This window comes from Lynx rufus, unplaced genomic scaffold, assembly GCF_022079265.1.
Source record: "Lynx rufus isolate CCGP_SWC_20201006 ecotype Redwood Valley unplaced genomic scaffold, mLynRuf1.p SCAF_13, whole genome shotgun sequence".
Lineage (NCBI taxonomy): Eukaryota > Metazoa > Chordata > Mammalia > Carnivora > Felidae > Lynx > Lynx rufus.
Genome location: NW_025814827.1, coordinates 12,306,471 through 12,329,011, shown reverse-complemented (window position 1 = coordinate 12,329,011; position 22,541 = coordinate 12,306,471). Strand labels below are relative to the sequence as shown.

Here is a 22,541-nt window from a genome sequence, read left to right as displayed (position 1 = left end):
AAGTATCTCATCTCCAGGAAAAGCCTGTTGCTCAACTTTTTCTGGCTTATTCTCTTGCTTAGTCAGATGGACAGCTGGAACTTCATTCTGCTTTCAGAGCACATTTGAACTGAGTTTGCTTTTTCAAAATGGAAGTTAATGCACTCATTAGAACTCTGATCCTACTGCAGTTTTCTGGGCCCTTCTAAGTTATATTAGCTTGAAACGCAAAAAGTTTAGTAGGGAAATTACACCAGAAAATTCAGTTGATTGTCTGTAGCTAAATTTTGATAGACCATGGTATGCCCTTTCACTTTGATGTCTCTCATTTTCCCCACCCTTCCGGCTTCCCCTTTTTATTTTCATAGTCTTAGAGGGACTAGCTCAGAGGTTCTTTACCTTTTTTGTGTCATGGACCCATTAGCAGTCCAGTGAAGTCTGTGGATCCATTCTCAGAATGTTTTTAAGTGTATAAAATACATAAGATTACAAAGGAAACCAATTACACAGAAATGCAGTTAGCAAAAGCTTAAAACAATATTATATTAGTAATGTGATTTTTAATGCTTTATGTAGTAAGATCTAAGGATAGGTATAATAACTACCATAATTTTTTTAATGTTTATTTTTGAGAGAGAGCAGAGAAGGGGCAAAGAGAAAGAGAGGGTGGACAGAGGATCCCAAGCAGGCTTGGTACTGACAGCAGGGAGCCCAAAGCGGGCTCAAAGTCATGAACCACAAGATCATGATCTGAGCCGAAGGTGGATACTCAACCAACTGAGCCACCCACGTGCCCCACCATAATTAATTTGTAAATAGAGATGAGCATAAATGATATTTTGAGAACTTTAATAACTGTAGTGTCAAATAAAATTATCTGATTTCTATTAGTTATAGTCTCAAGTATTGCTATTACTATTATGGTTTGTTGCCTATCTTTGTAATTGAAGATAATGCTCAATTTCAGGTAGAGGTTAGTGAAAAGGAAATTGTAATTTTATCGCCATCTAAGTTCACAGATATCTCCTGAATTCCCCTACTTTAACTCCTTCAACTGTAAAGGGGGTAATATTGTGGTATCATTTGGGTTAATCAAATATTTAATCAGCTTGTAAAGTAAGATGCACTCTATTCCCAAATCCAATGGACAGTAAATTCCATTCTCCCAAGTACAGAAGCTTTTACAGCATCTGTGCCATTTTTGAAACATGTGGAAGTGGGTATGGTAAGTAAAATAATTGCTGCCTCCCTAAGATGTCCACATCCTAATCCCAGAAGCTGTGAATGCATTAGGTTACAGAGCAAAGGGTGATTAAGGTTGAAGATGGAATTAAGGTTGCTAGTCAGCTGACCGTTAGGTAGGGAAATTAGTCTGGGTTATCTGAGTGAGCCCAGTGTAATGACAAGGATCCTTTAAAATGAAAGTGTCAGGAAGTGACTATGGAAAAAGAGTACCTACAGAAGAAAGGTACAGAGAGATGCAACCATTGTTGGCTTTGAAGTTGGAGGAAGTAGGCCATCAGTGAAGAAATGTGGGTAGCTTTTAGAATCTAGAAAGATCAAGGCCACAGATTCACCCCCTAGAATCTCCACAAAGGAATACAGCCATGGTAACACCTTGATTTTAGCCCAGTGAAACCTATATTAACTTGTACAAAACTGTAAGTTAATAAATTTGCATTGTTTAAACTGTTAAATTTGTGTTGCAGTAGGGATAGAAAGTGAATGCGCCGTGCCACTTAGCTTGTTTTTCCATGGATGTAGAGGTGGTAAATGGATCAGTATTTCATGCCAAGGTCTTCAGGGGTGACTTTTAAAGACTTCATGATTGCCCTGTTATGTGGGTGTAACTTCTGGGCATGGGTTTTTCCTTATCATCCTTGCCTTGTTACGTTAGTATGATCACACGATTCTGTAGCTTTACCTTGCCTTACTAAATTATTAATTTTTTTTTTTTTTTGCCAGAAAATCAGTACTGTAGTTCTCCAGAAGCACAGTTACCTTAGCTTTTAATTTAGATTCGACCTCTAAATGCATTTGAGGGTTTTAACAGTGCTACCCTTTTGGGGTCTCTTGAATAATGCAAGGCTTCTGCATGGAGCAAAGAGCAGTTGAGCAATATAAGGAAGAATCACAACTGGTTAACCTAAAGGGAAGTTACCCAGAATCACAGTAGTACCTTTCAGGACTGAATGACTATGTCAACTGTGGGGGACAGCAAACCCAGGTCTGTCCTTCCCTGAGCTGAGAACATTGTGGCCTGGCCTCCTGGTTTGAGGATGGTAATTGGTGAGGAATACCTCTTTGCTCTTAGCACAAGTGCTCTCACTGCAGATCTTTCTAGTGCCTCTGTGAGAGTTAGATTAGGCTGTCTGTGTGTCTTGTAATTATAAACAGAAGTACTTGAACTTTTAAACAGGAGTATCACTGGAATGACCCGATAGAATTAACAGCCTAAAGGAGGCAGCAGGTGTTGGATAGCCTAGCCTAGGATTCTGTCACTAAAGAAAGAATGCCTCCTTTATTTCAGAAAAAGGAGAAGGTTGGGGGGATGGGGAGGTAGGCAAGGCTGTTGTCTTACTTTACTAACTATATCACAACCATACTGTTTTCATCACAGAAAATAGTTGTATCTATTGCCTAGAAATTTAACCCCCTTCAAAAAGATGAAGTGGCGCCTGGGTGTCTCAGTTGGCTAAGCGTCCGACTTCGGCCCAGGTCATGAACTTGCAGTTTGTGAGTTCAAGCTCTGCGTGGGGTTTTGTGCTGATAGCTCAGAGCCTGGACCCTGCTTCGGATTCTGTGTCTCATTCTCTCTCTGTTCCTCCCCAACTCGCACTCCGTCTCTCTCTCAAAAATAAAGATTAAAAAAAAAATGGAATGTTTTGTGATTTACTGACAAGAGGTTTTTAAAATATGAATTATAAAGCAAAGCTTATTTTTAGTATTCATTTTGCAGCTCAGCATAATCAGTGTGCCTCTCGCCTCCCTCAAAATGAGTCCTTTCTGAAATTATAACTCTTGATTCAAAATTAGCTTTTTTTTAAAATTTATTTATTGAGAGGGAGGAAGAGGGAGAGAATCCCAAGCAGGCTCCACGCTGTTAGTGCAGAGCCTGATGCAGCGTTTAAGCCCACAAACTGTGAGATCATGACCTGAGCTGAAATCAAGTCAGACCCTTAACCAACTGAGCCACCTAGGCACCCCCAAAATTAGCTTCTTAATGTAAATTATACCTTAATAATACTGATTAAAGATTAGACTTTTGGGGTGCCTGGGTGGCTTAGTTGGTTGAGCATCCAACTTTTGCTCAGGTCATGATCTTGCCCTACATTGGGCTCTGTGCAGACAGCTCAGAACCTGGAAACTGCTTTGGATTCTCTATCTCCCTTCCTCTCTGCCCCTCATCCGTTCACATTCTCTCTCTCTGTCTCTCTCTCTCTCTCTCAAAAATAATAAAAACTTTTTAAAAATTTATTGAAAAAAATATTAGACTTTTAACCTTGGGCATAACATATGAAATGTGTTATTATGCCCAGGTGGGTATTTATTTTGATGACAAGCTGTTATTACAGACCCTAGTCTCATGGAAGACTTGTTTTCTGTTAACAATTCTTTGTGAATGTGGGATATTATGTCCATTTCTTATCCTTAAAAATAGGTCTCAACTTTTACTGAATCTGATTTTAAGTACAATTTGAGAATATTATGCCTCAAAGGCCACCTGGGTACTGGTACGCCCCAGCCTAAAGAAATAAGCTTAGTTTGTCCAATGCCAATCCAGATCATTCAACTGAAATAAATTTGGTAAAGCCAAAAATAAAACAGATACAAAAAGAGACAAACTTGCGTGCTATATGATATACCCGAGAGAGGGTTATGTAAGAAACTTAAATAAACTTAACGGATACTTATGTAAGAAAAGTGTACATCTGACTAATGTTGACTTAGCATAGAAAAATGGGCAAAGAACATCAAGACAACAAGTAGAGGGGTTCAAATGGCCAGTAAACACATGGAAATAAGGGTTTTCACCAGAGAGCACCTGGGTGGCTCAGTCTTAAGCATATGACTTCAGCTCAGGTCATGAGCATCTGGTTTGTGGGTTCAAGCCCTGCGTCGGGCTCTGTGCTGACAGAGCCTGGAGTCTGCTTCTGATTCTTTGTCTCCCTGTCTCTCTGTCCCTCCCGCACTCACACTCTCTTCCAAAATAAACATTAAAAAAAATTTTTTTTAAATAATTTTCACCAGTCAGCCTGGCAAACAGTTTTTAAGAGAAAGAATTTGGAGCGCCTGCCTGGCTCAGTCTGTAGAACATGTGATTCTTGATCTTGGGGTTGTAAATTCAAGTGGCATGTTGTAGAGATTACTTAAAAATAAAATCTTGAAGAAAAATAGAGAGTGCTAAATGTTGCTGGGGGTATGACACTTACACGTTGTAGGGGAGGGAATATAAATTGGTGGTCTTTGTGGAAGGCAGGTTAGCAGAGCCTTTGAAAATGTTATGTTCAATAATTCTACCTAAGAATCTGTCCCAAGGATGGGCACCTGGGTGGCTCGTTGGTTGAGTGTCCAACTTCAGCTCAGGTAATGAACTCATGGCTGTGTGTTCAAGCCCACACTGACAGCAAAGACCCCACTTCCGATCCATTGTCCGTCTCTCTCTGCACCTCCCCTGCTCATGCTCACTCTCTCTCAAAAATAAACATTAAAAACAATATATCCCAAAGAAATAATCAAATGTGGACTTATGTATAGGGATGAGTATCGTAGCATTATTTGTGATGATAAAAACCTGTAAACTGTAAGTGTCCCTCCTTAGGAAGATGACTATGTTGTGGTATACCCATACAATAGAGAGTTAAATCACTAAAAGTGCGATTTTTGTTCAACTCTTGATGACGTGAAAAAATGCTCAAATGGCGTGGGGGGGGGGTAGAATACAAAGCTTTACACACATAGAAGATTAATTTTATAAAAGAACTGCAGAGGAAAGAATAGGGTAGCAAATACAGTAATCAGTCTATCTTCAGCTTTCTTTGAACTCAGCCGGAAGTAGTTTGATTTGGGGGATGGAATCCCAGAGTATATCTGAGGAGTTTTCTATTCTCACAGGTAGTTGTTACCTAGCATACCTAGCATACTTGGAGCACATGTCTTTGTTTTTAGCACATGTCACATGTCTTTGTTTTTAGCTCATGTCACAGTTCTAGTCAAGTGACTTATGGTTTGGGCTTAAAAGGGGATCTGGGGGAGGAAGAGAGGCAGGCAGCCATGCTCTGGTTGTCTTTGGAATGTTCTGGGTCTGTCTTTTCTGATTATTATAAGGAAAGGCAGGCTGGTGTTCTAACATTGCTTCAGAAACTGTTCTTAGTGTTTAAACTTCCGACTGTAGATGAATCAGAAATGGAGAGCTTGTTTTATTCATCTCCATATCACAAGAATGTGTTAATCTAGGTGTTTTTTTTTTTTTAAAATGGCTAAATTCTAACCTGTGCCTTTCCTGTTGCTTCAGTCTCCCTGGTGAACTAGTAAATTACATTTGGATACATATATGTATATATTATGTATGTATATGTATATATATACGTGTGTGTGTATACATATATATGTGTATATGCACACACACACACACACACACACACCCTTCATGTGCCACAAGCTTTAATCTCTCCTAGATCTCCATTTGGAGATGACTGGTATCTGTGAGAATTGAATTAAAAGAAATCAGATGGCTGTGGCGCCTGGGTGGCTCAGTCCGTTAAGCGACTGACTTCGGCTCAAGTCATGATCTCACAGTTCATGAGTTCAAGCCCCGCGTAGGGCTCTGTGCTGACAGCTCAGAGCCTGGAGCCTGCTCCGGATTCTGTGTCTCCCTCTCTCTGCCCCTCCCCCGCTTGCACTCTGTTTCTCTCTCTCTCTCTCTCTCTCTCTCTCTCTCTCTCTCTCTCTCTGGGAAATAAATAAACATTAAAAAAAAAAATCAGATGGCTTTTTGTGAGATCCCCATACTGTACAAGAGCACTAGAGTATGTATAGAAAGGAAATACGTATGTAGGAAAGTAGTTGGCAAAGTATGAGGCAAAAGGGAACCGTGGATTTTGCTTTGCCCTATTATTTGTTGTCTTTGTCTCTGCAGTAATTTTTTTGTTGCTTTAAGCACCTAGAAAACAGGATCACTGTCTTTGAGTTGGTATAACATTTAAGCATATGCAACTAAGTATTCATTAAACTTTTATTAGCATAGAAAAGTTCCAGTAGGATCATTGTTTGTTAACATAAATCTACATATTGGTAGCAGTTTTTTGCCCGAGGGTGGCTCCAGTATTGAGACTGAGCTGTTTGCATGGCAAATTCAGAGTACCCAATAGATCTGTCATTTTACATTTTCTGTTGGGTCAGAAAAGGCCTGTTTCTGAGGAACAAACTCCCTCAGATTTGTTAAGGAAATGTTTCATAAAAGATTCCTTAAATCAGGTCTTTTAACTGATTTGGCCTTGGGGTCTGACTTCAAAACGCTGCAATACCACACCATGGCTTTTGAAGCCAGATTCCCAGCGTTCTGTTCATGTTCTGCACAATCCAGCTTTGTTCGCTCTGGTACCGGTCTGGGGCCCCACCCAACCCTTGTTTGTGGGTGATCACTGAGCTTTTGATAAAGGCCATCAACTGACTGTATTTTTATCATGTGCCCAGGAGGCTAAGTGTGACTGGTTTTTATTCTGCTAGCCTGGCATGGGTGTGGTTGAAAATTGTGTCTGTGTAATTTAGGGATAAAATTATCTTTTTATCAGATAAGTTGTATTTATGAACAGCATTAGATATAAAATGTCATACCTTCCTTTGCCTGTCATGGGGTCAGGATTATCTACCCAACTGGGTTTCTGTGAACAGTTTAGTCACGGCCACACCATAAGGTAGGATCAGAGCTTTAATTCTGCACTCCAATGTGGTTTACTGGTCACTAGAATGTGCCCCATCAGCATTTGAAAGAATAAAGGTCATCAAGTGAGAAGGAGAAATGCATTTGGATAGGTTCTTTTGAAAATTATCTTGTGTACACATACCCATGTCAGTATCATATGCTTTGGAATAGGGCATTTCAGCAAGGTTATGGTGTTAGAAATTAACCCTGAAATCTGTGAGTTTATTTTAGCTCTGTGATTGGGCAGTACTTACATCACTAATGATGATTTGCTGCTTATTGAACTGACTGAATCGTGGGCCCGTCTTCCCTAAACACCTGGGGTGCAATTGAGGGATGCATTAAGTCACTTTTTAGGTTTGTTTTTTTTTTTTTTTTTTTTTTAACTTTTTTATTTTATTTTATTTTTGGGACAGAGAGAGACAGAGCATGAACGGGGGAGGGGCAGACAGAGAGGGAAACACAGAATCGGAAACAGGCTCCAGGCTCTGAGCCATCAGCCCAGAGCCCGACGCGGGGCCCGAACTCACGGACCGCGAGATCGTGACCTGGCTGAAGTCGGACGCTTAACCGACTGCGCCACCCAGGCGCCCCTTAGGTTTGTTTTTAATGGTACTGTTTTATTCAGAGTGTCTCTTCATTTTCAGAGTAAGCCCCAGTCTCCAAAGAGAGTTGCTTCCCTTCCCATCAACAATGGCTCCAAAGAAAATGGGATCCCTGAGGAACAAGACCAAGAACCACAGGATCTCTTTGCAGGCAAGTATGGACTCATAACTTACACTAGAAGTCTTCTAAGTTGCTGAGTTAATAAGCAAGATGTATATTGGAAACATAACTCCACATAAGGATATGGTTATGGAGGATTCCAAATCATGTAGAATATAGTCCCTGCTATCAAGATTCTGACAGGTTTAGGGAGTAAGACATAAACATACAGATCGAGTTAGACAAGCTACTAAACAATATAAATGTGGCAAGAATGCTAGAAATACTGTCTCAGATCTTTGAGATCAGACTAAAGTAGTAGCTTTAGACTTTTAAGACCAAGACTCATAGTAAGAATTACATTTTGTGTCATAATCCAAAATATATACATATTTATATAAAACTGAAACAAAGTTTTATTAAGTGACTTGCTTTTACAATACAATCTGAAATTTTCTATTGTTTCTCCTTTTTTTTTTAACTGCTATTTACAACCCGTTGAGTTGATTTCATAGTTCACCAAAGAGCCACAGCCTGCAGTTTGAAAAACATTAGTATGGTGTGGGGTTTCTTAACCTTGGCACTAGTAACATTTTGGGCCTAATAATTATTTGTTGAGAGGGCCTCCCTGTTTTCAGCAGGGGGTGATTTTTGCCCCCCAAAAGACACTTGGCAATGGTGAGAGCCATTTTTGGTTGTCACAGCTGGTAGTGCTATTAGTATCTGGTGGATAGAGGATGTAAATGCTGCTAAAAACCTTGTAATACACAAGACAAGCCCTCACAAAAAAATTATTTAGCTCAAAATGTCAGTAGTGCCCACATTGAGAAACTCTGGCTAAGAGTGACTTTGGAAGACTTCCTGGAAGAAGCAGAATTTATGTAGGAGAAAAAGGAGAAACAGTAGTAATGGTTGGGCAGGTAAGTTTGAAAGCCAGTCAATAAACTTGAACCAGAGCAGGGAGTTCTTAGAGAAGCCCTGGAAGAAAAGGCTTGAAATGTAGTTTGGGAGGCTTTTAGACATCAGTAATAATTACAGTTTGAATTTTCATCCTACTGTCAACTAAGAGCCACTGGCCATTTTGAATAAAGAAAGTGATATCAGGGGCTCCTGGGCGGCTCAGTAGGTTAAGTATCTGACTCTTGATTTGGGCTTTGGTCTTCATCTCCTGGTTCATGGGTTCAAGCCACATGTCAGGCTCGGTGCTGACAGTGCAGAACCTGATTGGGATTTTCTCTCTTTGCTTCTCCCCTGCTTGCACATGCACTTTCTCTCTAAATAAATACATAAATAAATTTTAAGAAAAAATAGAGTGATATGGGTAAAGTAATATTTTGAGAAGACTGATCTAGTGGAATTACTATATAAAATGGATTGCAGTAGAGAAAAACTAGATACTTCAGAAGGCAGTTACAGATTTGCTTAAGAATGAAATGGCAGGGCACCTGGGTGGTTCAATCATTAAGCATCTGACTTCGGCTTAGGTTATGATTTCATGATTAGTGAGTTCGAGTCCCACATCAGGTGATTTCAAGCCCCACTTCTGGTAAGCCCTGCTTCATTCTGTCTTTCTGCCCCTCGCTCACTTGCACCCTCTCTCTCTCTCAAAAAAAGAAAAGAAGAAGGAGACGAAAGAAAGAAAGAAAGAAAGAAAGAAAGAAAGAAAGAAAGAAAGAAAGAAAGAAAAAAGAAAGAAAAAGAATGATATGGCAATGACCAAAAATAAGAGGATATAAATGGGAAGGGAAAGGTGAAAACTTTTCAAAAGAGAAATCAACAAAATTTGGTTGTTGTTGTTGTTAGTGATTGGATGTAATGGACATCCAAAAATGGGAATTGAAGATGGAGTCAAAGGTTTCAAATCCAAGGATTAAGAAGAAAATGAACATTTTGAGAACTACATTCTGAAAGAAGAAACTGGCTTTGAGGGAAAAGTGAGTTTGGGTTTGAGATATTTTAAATTTGAAGTGCAAAGGAAAATGCCCAGGAGGTGATTTGAATTGTGGTACTCTACCTGGGGAGAGAGGGAGGAACGGAACACACAGGAGTTGTTTTCCTAGAGTGAGCAACTCAGAGAAGAGTGGTGAGCAAAGGGAGACATGGGAGGGCAGAGGATAACATCTTGGGAAGGTCCTCTCATTAGAACTCTGGTAGGAAATTTAAAAGACGTGAAAGTGGGGTGCCTGGGTGGTTCAGTCGGTTAAGCGTTGTACTTTGGCTCGGGTCATGATCTCGCAGTTAGTGAATTTGAGCCCCGCGTTGGGCTCTGTGCTGACAGCTTGGAGACTGGAGCCTTCTTCGGATTCTGTGTCAGTCTCTCTCTCTCTGCCTTTCCCCCGCTTGCACTCTTGTCTCTCTCTCCCTCAAAATAAATAAACATTAAAAAAAAATTGTTTTTAAAGACGTGAAAGAGAAGTTAGAATGACTTTAATCATTTATTAGAAGATTTTCCAATTCCTTTTATCTCTGAAACTTAAAAGTGCACACTGTTCATTCTGGTAGTAATTGTTTTGGATAAAGTTACTGGAGGAGAAATGCAATTATCTAATGAATTATCTTTAGTTATATGGCAGGTTAAAAACGGTTTTTTCTCAGGGCACCTGGGTGGCTCAGTAGGTTGAGTGTCCGACTTAGGGTCAGGTCATGATCTCGCAGTTCGTGAGTTCAAGCCCCCCGTCAGGCTCCGTGTTGAGGGCTCTATGCTGACAGCTTGGAGCCTGGAGCCTGCTTCGGATTCTGTGTCTCCCTCTCTCTCTGCCCCTTCCCACTCATGCTGTCTCTCCCTGTCTCTCAAAAATGAATAAACATTAAAAAATTAAAAAAAAAAGGGGGGTTCTCTCTGGGTCCTTAACATTCATATTATCTTTCCTTATAAGAAGACTTGAAATCTTAGTGTGACTGAGTTACCCCTATGGCTGGATTTTATGTACATGAACATGTAGGAAATCTTTATCACGGACATATTTATTAGTAATGAAGATTCTGATTTACTTTGATCCCCTACTGTTTTCATAAGCAGCCAGTACCTGCCTCACTACTAAGAAAGGAACATGAAAGGAATACCTGTAATGAGACATTTAATTTAGGACTTGAGTAGCTTCTCAGGTGTCTTAGATATGGATTGTGGAGATTTAAATGTTCTGAGTTTATTTTCCACATGATTAGTTCAGTGACAATCTGAGTCTCTGTGATGGAGCACAAAGGCTTTTCCATTACTCTTGTCAAGAGTGCAGAGAAAACCCCTTTAAAATTTTTAATTTTTATTTTTTTATTTTAGTGAGAGAGAGAAAGAAGCAGGGGAGAAGGGTGGGGGGGGTGGGGAGAGAGAGAGAGAGAGAGAGAGAGAGAAAATCTCAAGCAGGCTCCACACTCAGTGAAGAACCTAACACAGGGCTCAATCTCATGATCCTGGGATCATGACCTGAGCTGAAATCAAGTGAGATGCTCAGCCAACTGAGCTACCCAGGCACCCTGAAAAAACAAACAAACAAACAAAAAAAAACCACTTTCTAACATAAGATTAGGCATCTTTGTCACATGAATATCAGTAAAAGATACATAGCTCTTCAAAAGGCTTTCAGTAGCACTTAATAAGTGAAAGGTTTAAAATAAGAAGTACCTCCAGGGTGCCTGGATGGCTCAGTCAGTTAAGCATCTAACTTCCTGCTCAGGTCATGATGTTGCAGTTTGTGGGTTTGAGCCCTGCATCAGGCTCCACGCTGACTGTGCAGAGCCTGCTTGGTAGTGTCTCTCTCTATCTCTTTTTCTCTCTCTCTCTACTCGTCTTCGATTTGCATGTGCACATTCTCTCAAACAAGTGCCTTCTGTTTCATTTCCAAACACATTTGTTAACTTAATTATTTACTTGGGGCCTACATGGTGTAACTTTAACATACTTCAGTTGGTTGCTTGCTCCAAAGAGCCCTACCACCCTGAGATGTTTATCATGTGTACTTTTTTTTGTTTTGTACACCCACACCAGGGTCAGATTACATGGCCACCTTCTTTTCCTGGTAGCTACCAATTCCAACAGTGTGACATCCATATTTGTAGACATGATTCATATTTAATGATTAGAACATTGATCTAGGACTTAGTTATACCTTATAGACCCCCATCTCTGGTTTCATTTTAGCTCCAAGGAATGTCTAGAAAAGAAAAACAAATAGCTTTATTTGAATTTTCTAAGAGTAAAATTGAATGCCTACTGATCAGGCTAAACCCAAGTAGTTATTTATGTTTTTCTTTATTAAAAAGGAAAAAAATCTTAGCTGTTTAGAACTTCTAGTTCTATTGCTCCAAGTTGAAAGTGCATTCTTTTTATTAGTCAAAAAAAATTTAATGTCTAAAAATGGTACATAATGCTCTTTTAAAATCCCCTTTCTAGAACACTTACGGAATGAGTTGTTGTGCTCAACTCAGATTTTCCCAGATAGACAAAAGCAATTTTAAGCACTATTTTTTTAACGGTTTTTATTAGAAAGATTTTCAGATGTTACAACATCTTTTTATCCCCCTTGGATAGCATGTGTTAAACATAATCTTTGCAAGATGATCTAAAAGTATAATTGTAAACAGTTTTTTAATGTTTATTTTTGAGAGCGAGACAGAGTGTGAGCAGGGAGGGGGCAGAGAGAGAGAGGGAGACACAGAATCTGAAGCAGGCTCCAGGCTCTGAGCTGTCAGCACAGAACCTGAGGAGGAGCTTGAACCCACAAACTTCTGAGATCATGACCTGAACTGAAGTCGGACGCTTAACCGACTGAGCCACCCAGGTGCCCCTGTAAACAATTCTTAAACTGTGCTAAACATTAAAAAAAAGGGGGGGAGGGGACACCTGGGTGGCTCAGTCGGTTAAGCGTCCAACTTCGGTTCAGGTCATGATTTCACACTTCGTGGGTTCAAGCCCCGCGTCGGGCTCTGTGCTGACGGCTCAGAGCCTGGAGCCTGTTTCAGATTCTGTGTCTCCCTCTCTCTCTGCCCCTCCCCTGTTCACGCTCTGTCTCTGTCTCAAGAATAAATAAACATTATAAAACAAAAACAAAAAACAAAAAAAAAAACAAAAACTGTGCTAAAACAACTAAGATATGGATTGCCAATCTCAGGTGTGACGAGTAGTGTCTTTCCCCGAGTGTTACGGTGTTTGTATTTTGGGTCTGTTTTTTCTAGCTTAACGGTTTTCCTGATTTCCTTTGATGTCATTTTTTTGCTGTCAGTACATCTAACTCTAGCTGAACTCACTTCTTTTACAAATAGTTATAACAGGAATAAATAGAGTTTATATAGGGTTTTAAGGGAATATTCCTAATAGTAAATTGGTAATAGTAAAGTAAATAGTAAAGTAAAATAGTAAAGTAAATTCCTAATTAGTAAAGTAAAATCTGACTTTGGCTATGTAGTCTTTTTGCTTAATACCTGATTCTTGCCTAAATTTTATGTAGGAGAGGATAGCTAAGCAGTTGTATTTGGAAATGGGAGAGATTGTTCTGCCAAACTAGTGCCAAAAGAGCACTTCTCTTACCATACTCCCCTTTTATCTATGTAAAAACTTCTTCCCTTGTTCTGTTCACCTAGGTCAAATTTCTCTACTCTCACTCTTTTAGTTTGAAAACGTGTAAGTATTGTGAGTGGTTGCTGTTGTTTTTTGTCTTAGCCTATAGAACTGAAGTTTAGCCATCAGAGACCCATTATGGATCTGCATTGTAAAATATCAACTATTTTTAGATGCCACAGTGGAGCTCTCCCTGGACAGTACACAAAATAATCAGAAGAAGGTGCCAGCCAAAACGCTGATTTCTCTTCCTCCACAGGAAGCCACAAATTCTTCTAAGCCCCAGACAAGCTATGAGGAGGTAAGACTTTGTGCTATTGGTCTTGTTTCTTTTGGATTTTTAGGACTGTGTTGCCAGTCTAAAGTTCAGTTGACTATGAACCTTGAAAAAATATTTATGACTCTTGAAGAAGACTTTTATGGTTAATGGACAGCCAAAATCCAATAAAGAACTCTTTCCTGGTCAGAGTATCTATTACCCAGAGGATAACACAGAGGCTTTCAGTGAACACTAATGATACTTAATATCTGAAGCTCCCATATTCAAGAGTATAGTCTTTCCTCATTCTCTCTTTAGCCCAACAAACACAAGTCTTACAAAATCTAGTAATTATTTATTATGATCACAATAAGGTTTTAGGTGAATAGATGTAACAAAGTCCTTTGAGCAATCTTCACCTTAAAATTGTGGAGGTTGATTCATTGGAATTATTGGAAATGGACAGAACTTAACACTGATGTGTAGAAGGATATAAATTAATGTTGTTAAATTGAAACAAGGTAAGTACAGGGCAAAATTAACAGCCTTTTTTGTGTATTAACTCTCATGGTTTGTCTTCTCTTTAAAAGCTAGAGGAAGAAGAACAGGAAGACCAATTTGATTTGACAGTTGGTATAACTGATCCTGAGAAGATAGGTAAGTGTACTTGAACATCCTTCTGATGTTAGGATGTGGCCAAGGAAAACATGGCTAGCCAGTTTCTACATGGTTACCTCTAGAGCTGAATTAGCAAATGTGAAGTGCTTCATCATTCTCTCTCCTGTAAGATTATTCACCTTGCTATGCTTCTAAGGCTAGAAATAGTAGTTACCTAGTACTTTATTAGGCTTTTTTTTTTTTTTTTTTTGCTTTTGGGAAAAAAAAATCAGAGACTTTAAATACTATTAGAATTCTTTCTTAAAGATTTTATTTTTAAGTAATCTCTACACCCAACATGGTGGGGCGTGAACCTACAACCCCAAAATCAAGAGTTGCATGCTCCACTGACTGAGCCAGCCAGGTGCCCCAGAATCCTTTCTTAAAAACCCAAACATTGCGGGACACCTGAGCTTAGTCAGTTGAGCATCTGACTTTGGCTTGGGTCATGATCTCACAGTTTCTGAGTTTGAGCCCCTCTTTGGATCCTCTGTCCCCCTCTTTCTGCCCCTCCCCTACTTGCACTCTCTGTCTCTCAAAAATAAACATTTAAAAAAAAAACAACCAAAAATTGCTTTTTCCCACAGAGTTGATAAGACCATTTTACTTTTCTTTGAAATCATAAATTCTATTTAAGCATCCTAAAACATGTTCTAAAATTTGAGGGTACTAAATTTGTTTTTCCCCTAAAAAGTTTGGAATTCTTGTTACATATTATTTATCATGCATTCTTGATAGCCTAAAGAAGTACCTAAGTGTGTATCTCTCTTTGATAGGTAATGACTAAAGGACCTGGTTGAATTTTGGTCAAGTTTGGGGGAAGTTGGGTTTTCAAAAAGCACAATACATAATTTTGGCCAGAACTTGGGTTTTCTGGATGGCCTTCCCATGTCGCAAATTTGTGAAAGCTATTATCGAGCAGAGAGCAACAGGCCTCAACTTTCCTTGTTCTAGGTACAGTCCCTGAGAAAAGAGGCTTTACAGAACCTTTCCTCCTAAACATGGGTGCTGTTTATATGGTCAAGAGGAAAATGTAATATCCAACCCTTTGTTCTGAACTAGAAACAGGAAATTAAAAAAAAATTTTTTTTAACATTTATGCAATTTTGAGAGACAGAGACCTGGTGCAAGTGGAGGAGGGGCAGAGAGAGAAGGAGACACAGAATCTGAAGCAGGCTCCAGGCTCTGAGCTGTCAGCACAGAGCCTGACATGGGTCTCAAACCCACGAACCGTGAGATGATGACTTGAGCTGAAGTCGGATGCTTAACCAACTGAGCCAACCAGGCACCCCTAGAAACAGGAATTTATAAACTGTAATTAGACTTTATGCCAAAATGGTTTGTTGAGTTTGACTTTTCCTAGATTGTTGCACTGGTAAGATGTTTATGAGCATGTTATACAGTTTCCCCATCCAGTAGTAGAGGAAACTGAGGACTACTAGGTGAAATGCAGCTTTCCTGTCAGGTCACAGTATGGTCCGTGGTAGAGCCTGGGCCAGTACTTTGGATTACATGTGGGGGGTTATTTTTTGCCTCTCCAATATTTATAAGTATTTTGTAAGCACATTGATTTTAAGTTAGTTAAACTTTACCTGCTTTATTTTTTTTTTAATTTTTTTTTTTTTTAACGTTTTATTTATTTTTGAGACAGGGAGAGACAGAGCATGAACAGGGGAGGGTCAGAGAGAGGGAGACACAGAATCTGAAACAGGCTCCAGGCTCTGAGCTGTCAGCACAGAGCCCGACACGGGGCTCGAACTCACAGACTGCGAGATCATGACCTGAGCCGAAGTCGGCCGCTTAACCAACTGAGCCACCCAGGTGCCCCAAACTTTACCTGCTTTAAATCCTTAGTAGAATAAGAATAATTGAATAATACTAATTGTTTTAATATTTAAAAGTCATAATGTTTTAGGGACGCCTGGGTAGCTCAGTTGGTTAAGTGTCTGACTTCAGCTCAAGTCATGATATCACAGTTCGTGAGTTTGAGCCCCCATGTTGGGATCTGTTCTGACAGCTCAGAGCCTGGAGCCTGCTTCGGATTCTGTGTTTCCCTCTCTCTGCCCCTCCCCTGCTCATACTCTGTCTCTCTCTCTCTCTGTCTCTCAAAAATAAATAAACATTCAAAAATAAATAAAAGTCATGATGTTTTGAAAAAATAAATAAAAGTCATGAAGTTTAATAGACGAGAAGAGGGAGGGAGTATATTAGTTTCCTACGGCTTCTGTAACAAAGTACTACAAATAGAGTGCTTAAAACAACAGTAATATATTTGCTCACAATTCTGAAATCATGGTGTCAGCAAGGCCATCCTCCCTCTGAAGGCACTAGGGAAGGTTTTCTGTGTCTCTCCTCTAGCTTCTGGGAGCCTCAGGCATTCCTTGGCTTGTAGCTGCATCACCCCAATTTCTGCCTTCATTGTCACATGACATTCTACCTGGGCGTCTTCACATTGTCTTCCCTCTATATATCTCTATCTCTGTGTCCACATTTCTCTTTATAAGGACAGAAGTCGTATTGAATTAGGGCCCACTACTACTGACCTCATTTTTACTTGATTTCTATAAGACCCTGTTTCCAAATAAGGTCACACTCTGAGATGCTGGCAGTTAGGACTTTCAACATATCTTTTTAGGATTACAGAATTCATTCCATAGCAGTAATTTAAACATCCTGTGGATCAGATTTATTTAAACACAGATCCCTTTAGTGATAAGCTTTCATTCCCTTTATTATAGTCTAAATTCTTAGTCACGTTGATGCCAAGAAACCAGCTGCTTAGAGCATGTTCATATTCAGGACCTGATCTTGGGGCACCCTATCTGGCTCAGTTATTGGAGCATGTGACTCTTGATGTCAGGGTTGTAAGTTTGAGCCCCATGTTGCATGTAGAGATTACATTAACAAAAAACAAAAAAACCTGATTTTTACAACCACACCTTCTATTTGTGTGGGCTGTTTATTCAACATGTGCTTCTCCTTCCCACATCTAAATAATTAGAAACCGGGGTGCCTGGCTGGCTCAGTTGGTAGAGCATGCTACTCTTGATCTCAGGGTCATGAGTTAAAGCCCCACACTGAGATTACTTAAAACCTTGGGGCACCTGGGTGGCTCAGTCGGTTGGGCATCTGACTCTTGATTTTGGCTCAGGTCATGATTTCACAGTTCATAAGATGGAGTCCCATGCTTTGAGTGCAGCCTATTTAGGATTTTGTCTCTCCCTCTCTCTCTGCCCCTCCCCTGCGCACGTGTTCTCATTCTCTGTCTCTGTCTCTCTCTCTCTCTTTCTCTTTCTCTCTCTCTCAAAATAAATAAACGTTTTAAAAAGTGAAAACAAAAAATAAAACCAAACAAATAAATAAATAGGATCCCACTTCTACCAGGATGTGCTTTTTATTTTTTTTTTTTTTTTAAATTTTTTTCAACGTTTTTTATTTATTTTTGGGACAGAGAGAGACAGAGCATGAACGGGGGAGGGGCAGAGAGAGGGAGACACAGAATCAGAAACAGGCTCCAGGCTCCGAGCCATCAGCCCAGAGCCTGACGCGGGGCTCGAACTCACGGACCGTGAGATCGTGACCTGGCTGAAGTCGGACGCTTAACCGACTGCGCCACCCAGGCGCCCCCAGGATGTGCTTTTTAGAGCCATGGTAATTTGCATATGCCATCTCCAACTCTCTGAAATTATTTAGGAAGTTAATGTAAATTTAAAACTGCTGTATTACTAGCCCATTTCCATATTTTATGAACTCTGTGTGTACGTGCAGGTATGTTTTCCCTCACTCATTGCCTCAGTAAAAGCAGCTGATAGGCTGGCAAACTGATGATCTTGCTTTGCTGTTAGGTGTTACGTATGTTTGCACTTAGGCTTCCTTTTTTGCAGGCACTAAATTACGGGGTTGACCACTTGGAAATTTGACTATGACCTCTGAATGAAATTTTGAATACTTTTTCTATAAAGTAAATTTAGATTTTTTTTTCCTTTTAACAGTGGTAAATGTTCTTGGTAGTGTTAGGCGATGTAGCGGTTAGAAGAGAACTAACAGTGGTAATTGATACGCAGTAATTTCTAAGAGTTAGCGTATGATTTCTGTTTCATGTACACCCTTTTGGTAGTATTAGAAAGGTAGAGAAGACAAGCCCTTCCTTCCTGTATAATCTCCAAGTTCTCTGTGTACTTTTTAAAAACAGGCATTCCTAGCCGTCTCATTGAAACCAGGTTGCCTGCTGTATGTGCCCTGCCGATCCAGTACTGCACCTTCTTCCCCTGGGCCCTCTCCCAGGACCAGTTCAGAATCATAAGCACCTAGTAATTGTTGACCTAGGTTTTCCTGTTTGGTGTGAGGAAGAATTGAGTGGGGGAAGAAGGGAACAAAACCAACCCAAAACACCACATTCTAGCCCTGGAGCTTTGTCAGAGTCCACTGTATGTCTTTTCACTGCTCAGGGAGTCAGTGGTGCCTTTATGTCCCTAAGTGGTCTAGGTCAGAACACTACCACAGAGAAAAACAATTGCTTGAATCCCAAATTATTTAACAGTCAAAGGCTTTTTCAGAAAAATAATTCCTCCAGGAAAGAGATTTGTGTGACATCAGGCAGCCGAAGCGTCTTCCTGCCAGGCCCTTTGCTCTGGATGAACATGCTAGATGAGAGAGGTCAGTGTCCCCCAGCACCAATGGAGGGGTCCGTGACAGTATTTCTGAAAGAGCAAACCGAGCCCAGAGCTAGCTTAGGGTAGAACTGCTTGTTTCCTTTTACATCAGTTCCTTCCTTCTCCTCCTGCTTTATACAGCAAGAGAATTGTTTGATTTTAGACAGATGTGTATAACCAGCCCAAATATTGGCATGGTAACAACCGATGGATTGTCAGTATCCAGTGCTGCTTTGTGAAGGGTATAAATGGAGCCTGGCCTTGGAACAGGGGGCTGACTCTCTTGTTTAACTCAACCTGGGACCCCGCCAGCATCTGTGGGGGCATGATATGTGCCGCAAAGACCTTAAGGCAAAGTAGGAGATTGTAGGATAGTTTATAAAGCTTGGAGATGAAACAAGTGTCTCTTCTTATACAGGGCCCCTGTGGTTTATGACTCCTGGTTAGATATTAGCAAGATCAGCACTGCTTTAGTTTGCAGAATACTCCTCTCACGCTTTCTTGTTTTCCCACAGGGGATGGTATGAATGCCTATGTAGCCTACAAAGTTACAACACAGGTGAGTCCAAGCGACCCAGCTGGTAACCAACTTAATAGACTTGGGTGTTTATACCAAGAAGGTCATCATTCAGATTATTTCTGGGTATTTCCTTAGTTTCTTTGCCAACATCCTCCTTCAAGTTTACTCAAGATGGAGCAAGCCTGCATCCCTTTGGTAATCTCATCTGAGCCTTTCCACTTTTCTTCCAGAGAGCTAACACTTCTGTGTGAAACTTTGTAAGTTTTATTAAGACATGTGGTATCTCTGACATTTTTCCCGTCCTTTGTAGGAACTTTGTGGCTTAAAACTAGTTTGGTGGATTGCCCCAAACTATGTCATGTGTTTAAAAATTGTCAGTTCTTACGAGGTTTCCTGTGTGGAACTTCTTTTAATACTTTCCCTGCCCTTTTACCCCTCAGGTCTGGTCTTCCTTTTTTATATAACATTAATGCATACAAAACTTACACAATGTTGTATGCAGGTTATGAAGCATAAAAAATGAAGCCCCGAACCTACCACCAGTCTTAAGATGAGTACCATTGAATCTGCCTGCGTGTTTCTCCCTGTCATATCCCCTGCCTCACACCTTAAGGACAACCACTCTCCTGAGTTGTCTCTCATTTCCTTTATAAAAATTGTTCACATATGTATCTCTAAACAATATGCTGTTTTGCTTTGTCCTTAAGTTTCATAAAAACGGCATCATGCTGAAAATAGCGCTTTCTTTACTAGCATTGTTTCTCAGACCCATCCATGTTGTGTGTAGCTGTAGTTAGTCCATTGTGTGATTATAGCATAATATATTTATCTGTTTTCCTGTTGTGAATATTTGGCATGTTTCCAGTTTCTGTAATTATGAACCACAACCTTTCTTGCACATGTCTCTTAGTGCACACGTAGAAGAGTTTCTCTAGAGTGTATAAAAACAGGAGGAGTCCCCCAGGGTACTAGATAGAGCAGATGTTGAGGAAAAGGAATATAAACTTTTGTTTTTGTTTCTGTTTTTTTTTTAATACAAACTTTTAAAAAAGTCTTTGTACCAATTTATACTCCCACTGGCATGTGTGTAAAAGTTCCCATTGATATATATACTCCCCTGCTAACAACTGGCAAGGACAGCCTCCTTAGATTTTGCCTACCTGGTGAGTATTAAATGATCTGTCATTATGATATAGGCCTCGTCTTTTTTGCTAGAAGTTTCCTTTATATTGTCTTACTACTACTTGTTGGCCTGCCCCCTGTGAGTTCTAGATCCTGTGACACTTTAGAGTTTAAAGTGTCTACAGTGTAGATATTTCACCTGATCCTCCCCCCTCTAGTCTGTCTTTTGTTTCACTGCTTTGTTTCCAGCGGCAAATACCCTTAATAAGGCAGTGCAAGATGAATGGGTTGTAGGTGACCATAGATTTCCTCTTTAAACTAGACTTCAACCTCTTTCCTTTTATTTATTTTTTATTTTTTTATTTTTTTTAATTTTTTTTAGCGTTTATTTATTTTTGAGACAGAGACAGAGCATGAACAGGGGAGGGTCAGAGAGAGAGGGAGACACAGAATCCGAAACAGGCTCCAGGCTCTGAGCTGTCAGCACAGAGCCCGACGCGGGGCTTGAACTCACGGACCGTGAGATCATGACCTGAGCTGAAGTCGGACGCTTAGCCGACTGAGCCACCCAGGCGCCCCCTTCTGTTTCCTTTTAGAACAAGTGTTCTCAACCTGGAAGTAGAACTGGATTTGAATTTAATTAGTTGCCTTTGTAATGCTAAACATTTTTTATGCATTTAATATTCTTATCCTGAGAAGGGCTCTGTAGACTTCCTGACAGAGGAGACTGTAGTTCAGAAGGTTTAAGAATCTCAGCCTTGGAGAAAGTTATTTGCCAGGTGGCTAAAGGATAGGGATCTGGGAAGTAAACTCCTTTCACATCAACCAGATGACTTTACAGATGCTCATCTTCTATTTGAAATGATATCGCCTTGTGTTTTTTCTGTCCCCAAGACGAGCCTACCAATGTTCAGGAGTAAACAGTTTGCGGTGAAAAGAAGATTTAGTGACTTTCTGGGTCTTTACGAGAAGCTTTCGGAGAAACATTCTCAGAATGGCTTTATTGTCCCTCCTCCACCCGAGAAAAGCCTAATAGGTAAGCGTGTGGTCTTTAATTCTGCCTGGATTTTTTCCTTTGTGTTCTTTCTGCAATATACTTTCTACTTAGTATATGAGAATACTTCTCTTAACTGTGGAATCTTATGGTTAGGAAAGAAATATTTCCAATGTTTTCCTGTAAATCACATGAGTCCTAGAGAAATAGCATGTTTTGACATGTACTCTTTCCTTGGGTGCAATAGGAGGCTATGCTTTGAGCTTTCACAGCTGTGTGTGTGTGTGTGTGTGTGTGTGTGTGTGTGCGCGCGCGCGCGCGTGTGTGCGTACACGTGTGGTGTTTGAGTTTGTATTGGTATCAGGAGTCTTAAATGATTCCTAATTCCTCCAGATTGAAATGTACTAAATTGGATGGAGGTTTGGGGGAGCTGAGGAACCTTCCCATTGCCATCAGTTGATGTTTGTTCATCTAGACTTAGAGTCCTGCGGCCCTTTTAGAAAACATATAATATTCTGCAAGTCCCAGAGTTGACAACCTTCGGCACTTTGAGACTAGTTCAAAAAATGATTCTCATGTAAAGAATCTTTTGTTCATGTCTCCTCACAACATAGGGGTGTAGAAGTGGCCTCTGGTTGTTTTTGGTAATGCTGTTCTCATTGCCTTTCCTTTTGTGGGCTTTCTCACAGGTGTTTGTTTGTTTTGTTTTGTTTTTTAATTCATGATGATTTACAGTTATTTTTACTTTTTAAATTCCATTCCAGGAATGACAAAAGTGAAAGTTGGGAAGGAAGATTCCTCTTCTGCAGAATTTCTTGAAAAACGGAGGGCCGCTCTAGAAAGGTAAATGCCATACATCCATTTTCCTGAGTAACATAAGAACAAGTGAAAAGCTGAAACAGACTTAATTATGAAACATTCACTTGAGTTAGTAGAGATGAGACTTGGCTGAATTAAAGATTCACACCTCTCTTAGCTCTCTAACCTTTCCTTGGTCTCTGACCTTCCCACCTTAGGAACAGACCATCTTCTTTTCTTTCCTCACCCTAAGTGAGCAGACAATGATATTCTCTTTCGCAGTCAGATATAATTGGCTCTGAGGTCTCTTTCTGAGCAGTTACTTTTCTTCTCTCTTTGGAAATGTGAAGAACATGAATTTGTGCTTATTAGCAGAGTC

General features: G+C 40.1%; 1 protein-coding gene and 1 long non-coding RNA gene across 3 annotated transcripts in view; both read left to right on the top strand.

The window, feature by feature from the left end:
- SNX1 (sorting nexin 1) overlaps positions 1-22,541 on the top strand; it is a 39,644-nt gene that overhangs the window by 6,472 nt on the left and 10,631 nt on the right. For both annotated transcript variants that reach the window (XM_047074974.1, XM_047074973.1), the window contains exons 2-7: positions 7,552-7,660; positions 13,334-13,461; positions 14,010-14,076; positions 19,244-19,287; positions 21,265-21,406; positions 22,129-22,207. In XM_047074974.1, the coding sequence (XP_046930930.1) occupies positions 7,552-7,660; positions 13,334-13,461; positions 14,010-14,076; positions 19,244-19,287; positions 21,265-21,406; positions 22,129-22,207 (569 nt within the window). The remainder of the gene's footprint in view (positions 1-7,551; positions 7,661-13,333; positions 13,462-14,009; positions 14,077-19,243; positions 19,288-21,264; positions 21,407-22,128; positions 22,208-22,541) is intronic.
- Positions 19,295-20,214, top strand: LOC124508515 (uncharacterized). The gene is made up of 2 exons (XR_006961270.1): positions 19,295-19,505; positions 19,689-20,214. It is a non-coding gene; the product is annotated as an uncharacterized LOC124508515 (long non-coding RNA).